The 9,684-nt window shown below is 38.6% G+C and overlaps 1 protein-coding gene across 1 annotated transcript; it reads left to right on the top strand.

Moving 5' to 3' along the window:
* Positions 1-2,060: 2,060 nt before the first annotated feature.
* On the top strand, positions 2,061-9,684 carry LOC101295421. Its single transcript, XM_004300071.1, has 14 exons — positions 2,061-2,525; positions 2,621-2,729; positions 4,213-4,748; positions 4,832-4,927; positions 5,020-6,009; positions 6,467-6,588; positions 6,687-6,777; positions 6,856-6,991; positions 7,112-7,167; positions 7,249-7,305; positions 7,387-7,527; positions 7,674-7,739; positions 7,829-8,093; positions 9,135-9,684. The coding sequence occupies exons 1-14, from the start codon at positions 2,487-2,489 to the stop codon at positions 9,305-9,307; spliced, it is 2,877 nt and encodes a 958-aa protein (XP_004300119.1). The 5' UTR covers positions 2,061-2,486; the 3' UTR covers positions 9,308-9,684.

The following is a 9,684-nucleotide window of genomic DNA, read 5'->3' as shown; positions in this document are numbered from 1 at the left end:
TATATATATATATATATATATATATAAAGGAAGCTTGGAAAACGACATCTTTGGAACTAAGCTAGCTACTTATAAGTAAAATACATTAAGGAAGTTTAGAAGACCACTCCTTCAGTAATTAGTTATATATATACATGGCTCTTCCACTAAAGGATTATTTTTTGGTTAAAATAATTATCACGCAATGGGTTAAAGTCATTGTATGACATTGACTGATAAGTTCCTTGTGTATCGAATTGTTTTGGAAGGAGAGAGAATAGAGATCAAGAAGAACGGGTAAAGAGAGACACTAAGAAAGAGGTGTGGAGAGAAACATGGAAAAATTGAGGTATGATTAACAATAACTTTTTTTGTGTGTTCAAGAAAACATCATTAATAAACGAAGAAGTACAACAATTTCGGAACGCAAAGGGATTTCATCATTTTGTACTAGAAAATCAGTTAATCCATTCAGTTTACCGGATTTCACACACAAAATCCATAACGATACTGTAACAACAAAGACGACCAAGAGAATTAAAACGGACTCAATGCAACAACAAGGACACCACAATAATGGAGTTGCAAAGAACCAAGACAAGTCGTATCGGAGTCAACATCAACCTGTGTCTTTTTCGCCTAAACTCTTGAATTCAACAGAAAACTAAACCTATGAATCCAAACTTATGCAAAACCCAACACAAAGAAAACAACCTAGAAGCCTAAACATGCAACCCAAGCAACAAGAGCCCAAAATCCTGCAAAGCCTAAATGAAAAGGTAGCCTAAGAAGAGAAGTTGTACGACAACAGACACGACCACCGCCTTTGACCAGCACCACCACTAGAGCTTCAATCACCAGCCAACTGATCCATGCAAAGGTTGTAGAAGTAAAGGCCTACAAGACTCGATCTAACTGACGACATCAACGAGCTCCACCACAGCGACACCCTCGCAGCCCACAACACATGATCGGAAAACAGCCTAGAATCAAAACCCTCAAATTTTCAGATCTAATTTGCAACGTGAAAGAATTCCTAAGAAAACCCTCCTATCTTGTGCAATCAACCGCAAGGAAGCCAAAAATTGGGCAAATCCCCATCTGCTCCAGTTAGAGAAGGCATGAAATTAAAGAGATGGTGGTGGACGCAAAGCAGGGACGACATCGACCCAAAACAAATGAGGAGCCATCACACCCTCAGCCACTATAAAATCCAGTCCAACCCCAACCCCCAGGCAGAGCCCAAACACAGACCTTCCCGGTCTAATCATCATCTTTGTAACAAGCACAGGAAGAGAATCATCGTTTGGGAAAGCAGACGGAGCACATGTATGAAAAGGAAGCAATTGAGGTCTAGATACTTAAAACGGGGCACAAATCAAACAAGAGAAAAGGATAGACCAAAACAACCACGATGGGAAGGGAAATGAAGCGGAGACAAACTCCGGGCAACGCCCATTAAGGGTAGGGGTTGATGCCACAAACTCTTAAGGCAACGTTCTCCTAGAATGGACAAAAGGGGGAACGTTGTTGTATGCTTCAATATTGATTTGTTAGTTTTACAATCTTAGTTCTACTATTTTGATTAACAAAATTTTTAAGACGTGTTTATAAAATTTCTCTTAATGAAATCGCTATAATATAAATAAATACATGAAGAAAAAAAGCCAAAAGCCCTAAACTAGTTATTGGTGAGCGGTGGTATGATATGTTAGGTAGCTAACCGACAACGTTAAGGTCATGAGTTTAAATCTCACGGACATATGCAATGGGTGTGTGAGTTATTTGATACTGTAAAAAAGCTTTTATTATTTTTATTTTTGTTTTTTTAATTAAGATTTGTAAAGTCTTGAAGTGCGGTACTCTTTCTCTCTGTTGTTGACGTAATTTTCTCCTCGTGAATAAACTTTTCCTTTTGATCAAAAAATATAAAAAAAAGTTTCACTTTATTTCTTTTGTTTCTGGGCAAAACCGGATTCACCACCCCTGCCGCTGAAGCTGCCCTATTTCCCGTCGGAACTCCTGATTCCCTCAGTAAACGACATAACCCTTTTCGTCGTCGAACCAATCTGGAAGACCCTCTAAATCGCTGATCCCATCTTCAAATTCTGTTCCCAATTTCAAAACCTCCATTATTTATACACCAAGCTTCAACCTTTAAGCTTCAGAATCATCCACACTTTCTTCATTTTCTTCAATTCGACGCAATTAGGTCTGCCCTATCTTTCCCCTTTCAATTTCTTCTGTAATCTCAGCTTGCCATTTGGCTTTTTAGCATAATTTGTTTCAAGTTTTCATCTTTACTGCTAATTTGCACTTTATACCTGATAAAGTTGGTTAATTTCTTATTTGAATCAAATTACTAGGTGCATCTCACCCTAATTTAGCTCAGCTTTCGAATATTTAGGGCATGATTCATTGGCTTTGGAGTGGCAAGTGGTTAATATACGTGTAGGGAACCCTAATTTAAGTGGTTGGATCACCGGAAGGGTATACATAACCTCATCATGGACCCGTCAATTATGAAGCTCTTGGAAGACGATGAGGTGTTGTATCTGTCTGTCTCTCTGTTTATGAGCCATAGCTGTATGTTTGGATACATTTGATGCCGACTGTTTCTCTTTTTTGTTTTTGGGTGAAGGATGAAACAATGCATTCGGGGGCCGATGTGGAGGCCTTTCAGGCGGCACTGAATAGGGACATTGAAGGAGATGTCTCTGCTTTGCAGCAGCCGTCTGATTCAGACTCTGGTATTCTTCTTAAGCTTAGTGTTATTGGATTTTCAGTTATCAACTTTGGTGTTTGGTTAAATATCAGAGAGCATGATTGGTTTGAATGGAAGTTTTTTTTTTTTTTTTTTTAAGTAATTAGTCGTCATCTTTATTGGTAAACATCTTGTGGTTTGAATGGGATTCATCTATAACTTATTTCTGCTCGGAGGATGTATTGTTCATTTCACTTTGCTCTTCCCAAATGTGTGGAAAAGTTTGCAAGTGTTGTGGCCATAATCTGAAGTTAATTTCTTTGGATTTTTGGGACTGGGAACCCCTTGCAAGCGATGAGATTTCTTTTGGAGGGGGAATCTTTGTGGCTTGCTGTAATCTGAATCAAGTTTATGGGTACCATGAAAATGGTTGATATCAGAGAGGGTTGAGTTAAACCCCTTGGAAGAACATATCAGCTGTCCAAATAAAAATCCAATTTGACCAATTAGTTGTTTGCTGTGGAAGGAGAGGTTTTGGGAAGACACAACGGTTGGGGGTGAATGTTTGAAGCAATGTTTTCCAATACTCTCAGGTTATGCAGAATTTAAATTGCAACAGTAATCAAATATACCACTGAGCTGTCATATCCTATTAGCTGGAGTTGGTTTTTATTTTTATTTTTTTATTTTTTTATTTTTAGAAATATTTAATCTAAACAATAGGAGATATGAGAGGTATCTTCAGTGATGGAACTTATAGACGGATTCAGCTTGGTGAAGAACAGCCAAGTTTGGATGTTTGAAGATGGGAGCTAGAGTGTTTTAAGGATTCTCATGGAAGTCTCTTCCGCCACTAGTGCATATACAAATTTATGGCAGAGCTCGTTAAAGCAGAAGACCAAATGACTCCCCATGGGTGCTTCGTGTGTAGACTTCAAGGAGAAAAAGCTAATCATGTTTTTGTATATTCTGCAGCGTCATCAAATTTATCGCAGAGATTGTTAGAGGCTGGGGGTGAGCTGGGTATCTCCAGCAGGGTTGTTTGTTCTGTTAAGAAAAATTTCATACTGACTATGGTGAAGGGGAAAAGGCTAAAGCTCTTTGGCATTGCAGTGGCTGTAATTTGGGTGATTTGGACAGAAAGACTGGACTTCAAAGACTCTAATGGAGTGGGGTGGAGGACCTCTTGAAGAAATTTAGATTCTTGTCTGCCTTGTTGGCTTCAGTTTTGGATTTTGTTTTGAATGGTATTGGTTGGATTAAAAGACTGCTTTTTTCATTTTTCTGGACTCGAAGGCCCAGTGGTTGAGTTGTGTTTATAGCTCTAGGTTTTCATTTCTTAGGCTAGACATGTTGTAGTCTTCTTGTTTGAATTTTTTTTTTCTTCTTGTAGTCATGAACTTATCCACAGCTTTTGTTTGTTGTCGCCTCTCTCAAGAAAAGTTGTTTCTTGACGAAAATATGTGTTTTTCTTTACTTGTGTTCATAACTAGAACTCCTCATTTATTTATGCTCTTTTAATGATGCAGCTGTTTTGTCTCAAGGAAGCAATAATACTTCTAGTCAATCATTACCACAATTGCAAAATGCTAGGCAGGATGAAAGTACTGCAGGTCAAATTCAACATGACCAAAATATTGCACAACAGCGAGAACTGCCATATGAAATGGAGTTAAAGCAACAACGTTCCATTTCTGAGAATATGCCCCAACAGAGTGATGCATCACAGGAACGACTTAATCATTTTCCGTTGCCCCAGAAGCAACCCCACGGAGATCTTCAGCAAGGGCAAGCAGATCAAAAACCTCTCCAGTCTGGAATGTTGATGTCCGGAAAGCATCCTGTCTCAACACAGGAGCAGGTCTTAACACCTAAACCAGAAAATGATTCTCAGTATGCAAAGCTTCAGAAGATAAGTAGTCAACAGGCAATGACCACGGAGCAGCCAAGCATCCCTGCGAATCGCAGTAAACAAGTACCATTTGGTCTGTTGCTACCTGTCTTATTACCCCAACTTGATAAAGACAGAGCCATGCAACTTACAACTCTTTTTAGTAAACTGAAGGTGGGTTCTACTGCAAGTTCATGGTAAAGTAGTTTTATTTTGATCATTTTTCTATTCTCTGAATTGTTTGCTGCTTATTCTAGAACAATGAAATCTCCAAAGATGCTTTTGTTCGACACATTAGAAGTGTTGTTGGGGACCAGATGCTCAAGATGGCAGTACATAAAGTACAGACACAGGTAAGAGAAGAAATGCGCCGTATTATTCCTTTTCATGAAGTAATACTATTTTTGATGACTTACCTAACTATTATCATATGAAAACCTGGCAGCCTGTTCTCAAACAGCAGTTAACGCCTCAGGCTTCATTGCAGCAACAACCTCCTAGGATGCCATCTATTAATGCAGGTGCTACCCAGTTCACTGATCCTCGTTCATTTGCAATTCAACAGAGAGGTGTGAACCCTTCCACTGGTCCATCGCACATTACCACAGTTCCTGTGCAGACTGACTCAAGCCATTCAGCCATTGAAAACAGTGCCAAAAAATTGCGGGAAGCAGAACGTCAGTCTGATCCTCATGGAATGCAAATAAATCAGATGTCTTCTTCCAGCACAGGAGCTTCCAATCAAGAAAGGGACCGGTCCTCAGTTCCTATGCAAGTACATAGCAATCAGCAGCAACATCAATTGCACTACCCGCAATCAACCTTTGCCATGTATGGATCTACTGGTGGAAATTATCACCCATATCCAGGGACAAATGTCAGTACAATGCCTATCAAACAGCAACCACATGACTCTCATTTGAGGCCAATTCCTCAACATCAAGGCATGGGTTCAGCTCAGTCAGTTGGCGGAGAAACCCAGGGAACAAACATCATGAGTGTTCCCAAATTGGAGAGGCAAAATTCTGTGAACGACCCTGGCAGACAGCAGGGTGGATCTCTTCCTCACTTCACAAATAGTTCGACTTTGCAGCAACATCAAATTCCTTGGCAGTCTTCAAATAAAGAGCAGATTTCTGGCCCTTCATCATCAATGGCTTATGTAAAACAGGAACCCATTGACCAGAGTGCTGAGCAGCAGCACAAGACCCCACTATCTAATAATCAGCGTTTGCCTTATGCTTCTTCTCTGCAACTTGAACAAATAAGTGCTTCACCTGGAGTTTCAATGGATGAGTCTTTAGAGAAGCAGTCTTCAAGAATGGGATTTTCAAGTGCAGGGCCCCCTGGGAGCATGGTGATTTCCTCATCTACAAGCACAGGGCCCCCCTTGACTCCTATTTCTTCAACCACAATGACTCAAGCTGATCCTAATGTAAATTCATCTTCTCAGTTCTCTTCTAAATTTCTATTTTTGGGTAGTACTGTGGAATTCGTATGTTCCATTGATATGTTTTTGAAAAGTTTATTGAAGTTATATGGCACCTTTGCAATGGTGGTAAACAAAGAAATGCTATAATAAGAACAATAAAGAAAAGAAATTGAGATATCTTTTGTGGTCATAAATTGGGATATGATATGGGATATGATTTGAGGATCAGAGTGCAATTATTGTTAGTTAATGAAATTTTATTTGTTCCCTCATTATGTTTAATGGTTCTATAATAATAGGCTAGAACATTAAGGATACAATTTCTCTGGATGGCCTAGTTTCATGCTTGTTCCAGTTTTTCTGTATTTATTTTTATTCATTAAGTTCCATTATATTCTGATCTAATAAGAACATCTTTTCACTCACAACTATTTTCTTGTCTGATTCTCATTTTTACCAGTTAGGCTCTAAGATACCTTCTGGAACTCCTGCTGGTACTAATAATAGAATACCTGCAAAAAAAACTTCTGTTGGCCAAAAGAAGCCTAGTGAAGCACTTGGTTCTCCACCACCGCCTTCAAGGTAAATTTAATATCTTTTGTTGTATGTTACTCCCAGCTTCTGGATGATTTAAAATCACTTCATCCATTACTTTCTGTTAAATTCGTTACATGTTGTAGTGGTAAGAAGCAAAAAGTGTCTGGGGCTTTTTCGGATCAAAGCATTGAACAACTCAATGATGTCACGGCTGTTAGTGGAGTTAATCTAAGGGTAAATATCTTCCAACTAAGTGAACATCAATAATAAGTTAAAAAAGCTCAGAACCTATTGACATTCTTGATGATCCAGGAAGAGGAGGAGCAGCTGTTTTCTGGGCCCAAAGATGACAGTCGAGCTTCAGAAGCATCTCGAAGAGTTGTGCAAGAAGAAGAAGAAAGGCTGATTTTGCAGAAGACTCCCTTACAGAAAAAATTGGCAGAAATCAGTTAATGATCGTATTCTCTCTTTTATCTATTTCTCATTCATGTGTTCAAGTTGTTATTGTTATGGACGGATATCAGACACATAATGATTTATGGTATATCCACATTTTTTTCCTAAGCAGTGTTCAGAAGTGGTCTGAAAAGTATAAGCCATGATGTGGAACGATGCTTGTCACTGGTCAGGGGTTACTCTCTATGTTTATTTTTGTTGATAGATACTTGCGTATTATCATCTTATTCTAAGCCACTTGAATTTCAGTGTGTGGAGGAAAGAATGAGGGGACTGATAAATAATTTGATAAGATTGTCAAAGCAGGTTTGTTTTAAATATCTCAGAGCTAGTGTCAAAATACTGAATTTTGTATGTCCTGACTTTGCTTGAATCTCCTTATGCTAGCGGGTTGATGCTGAGAAAACAAAACACCACACCATCATTACCTCGGATGTTCAGCAACAAATTATGAATCAGAACAAGAAAGCTAAAGAAGAATGGGAAAAGAAGCAGGCTGAGGCAGAAAAGGTCCGGAAGCTTAATGAAGTGAGTGACCTTTTCTAGTCCAAATTTCAGTTATGCAGTCACCCATGGTAAACTACTAGTGGCTAACAGGCACATATGAATAGTTGCATAAACATGAATCTCTGTGCATTTAATTAAATTCAAATTTTTGATTTGACTGCCTACAGCCTGACCTTAGCAATGGAGTTGATGGTGATAAAGACAGAGATGAAGGTCGTTCAAAATCATTTAAGGTATGTGGATACCGCTTAGCAATATGTTTTTATTCTCGAACGGATGGAACAATTAGTCTTCTCACTCTTCTGACTTTCTGGTTGTTTAGGCAAACAAAGAAGATGATGACAAAATGAGGACAACAGCAGCAAATGTTGCTGCTCGTGCTGCTGTTGGAGGAGATGACATGCTGTCAAAATGGCAACTTATGGCTGAGCAAGCTCGCCAAAAACGTGAAGGTGGGAGTGATGTGGCATCTGGGTCTCAGCCAGGTAAAGATGTAAATCGCAAGCCTACATCAGCAGCTGGAAGAATTATGAAGAACAATCAAGAAGCAGAGAAAAGAGGGGGTGCAGCTCCTGTTTCTGTAGCTGGTAAGTGTCATTAAGCTTGATTGCTGGTCAAATCCTTTATATAGCATTTGTGTACTGGGTACTTGGGTAGTGTGGAAGTAATTAAGTTATAGGAGTCGTGAAAATTTTTGGGTTAGGAGGTTCAGGGTAGAGTTAATTGTTTGACCTCAGTAAGTGCTTCCATTTCCTGACTTTTGGGACATACCTTTCTTCTTCCTTGCAAATTTGAATGTGGTAATCTCTTGCATTTATGCTATGTACTGGTGTTCCACCAAAAGTAAGAAAATGTTATGCAGTGAGATGTGTTTTAAAGTTGCTTTTGTTTGCCTTGGACATTTGCCATTAAGTTTCAGATTACAGACACTTCATATTTGTTTTTTCTATTAGTGGACAGCAACTGTACTCCTGTCTTCAATTTCATCTTAATAACATCTATTGGCTTCTGTTTTTTGCTCTCTTTTTATTAATCAGATAATGTAGGATTCAGTTTGCAATTTTTTGCTATTTGTACTATTTCTCTCGCTCTGATATTTTACTGTTCTCATTTGAGACATCTAGTCTGATGTTTTGGAGTAAACTAGAAAATCTGATATCATTTCTGCATGACTCTCACTTCTCCAAAGCTAACCTACAGCGATATACCTTAGATGGGTGGGGTACAGTCGGTCTTCCTTAGCATAGTTTTCAACTTTTGCAATAGAGACCTATCTCATTTGTCTTGGTCTACTAGGGCATGCTGGATGCCCATGGGGTTGCAACTTATTGTGGACTTTATCATTGGAGTTCATTTGTTGCCTTCCTAATTGTATTTCTTTTCCTGGTTGCAAACATGCTTTTTTGTTAGCTATGTTATACATTTATTGTATTCCGCATTCACATTTCATAATATGGTATAAGAGACATTTTTCTACTTGCAACCATCTCATGTAACACTTCCATGGAGGCATGGAAAAGTCAATGGGTAAATTTTATTATTTTTGGTAAGAACTTTGTGCAAGAATATTTCGATTTCTCTCTCTAGTATGTGCTGCTTTGTTAATTGTAATATCTTTTTTCCCACAGGGACTGTTAGAAAGTTTGGGAAAAATCAAGTTATGGTGCCTCAGACGAGGGTGGCTCGTAGTATATCTGTCAAGGATGTGATTTCTGTTCTGGAAAGGGAACCTCAAATGTCCAAGTCTCCTTTGATATATTGCTTGTATGAGAAAAATCAATCCGACTCTGTGAGTGATTAATCGAAGATTGTGAAACATGGTGCCTATGAGATCCTTAGAAAAAGGTCTTTCAACCGGCCTGCCCTATATGGCTGTACCATAGGATTTGCTTGAATTATTATTCTTCACCTTGTTCAGTGGTTGTAATTATATTTATTTAGGTTGGTAAGTTTATTTATGTACGATCCTTGATTGAGCTTATTTTTGGTTTGTGAAAATAGCATAGTAGGATTAGTGGCTAACCCTGAGGAGCAATGATGTTCAGCCAGACTACAGCTATGAAATAATCCCACTGCATCCTTTAGTCCTTAGATTATGCTGATCTGAATATCTGAGTCTGATGGCGTTGTAAATTAGTTAATTTTTTATTGAATATAGAAAAGTTTTGTGGCTGAAGG

The sequence above is a fragment of the Fragaria vesca genome, linkage group LG5 (genome assembly GCF_000184155.1).
Source record: "Fragaria vesca subsp. vesca linkage group LG5, FraVesHawaii_1.0, whole genome shotgun sequence".
NCBI lineage: Eukaryota > Viridiplantae > Streptophyta > Magnoliopsida > Rosales > Rosaceae > Fragaria > Fragaria vesca.
Note: the sequence above shows the minus strand (reverse complement) of the source record. Positions and strands in the feature narration are given on the sequence as shown.

What these genes read in the sequence shown, in the direction of transcription:
- LOC101295421 (XM_004300071.1), top strand. Translation starts at nt 2,487, where the DNA reads ATGGACCCGTCAATTATGAAGCTCTTGGAAGACGATGAG. An exon ending in TGATAAGATTGTCAAAGCAG is followed by an intron (nt 7,306 to 7,386) that starts GTTTGTTTTAAA and finishes TCCTTATGCTAG; the next exon opens with CGGGTTGATGCTGAGAAAAC. An exon ending in AGCTCCTGTTTCTGTAGCTG is followed by an intron (nt 8,094 to 9,134) that starts GTAAGTGTCATT and finishes TTTTTCCCACAG; the next exon opens with GGACTGTTAGAAAGTTTGGG.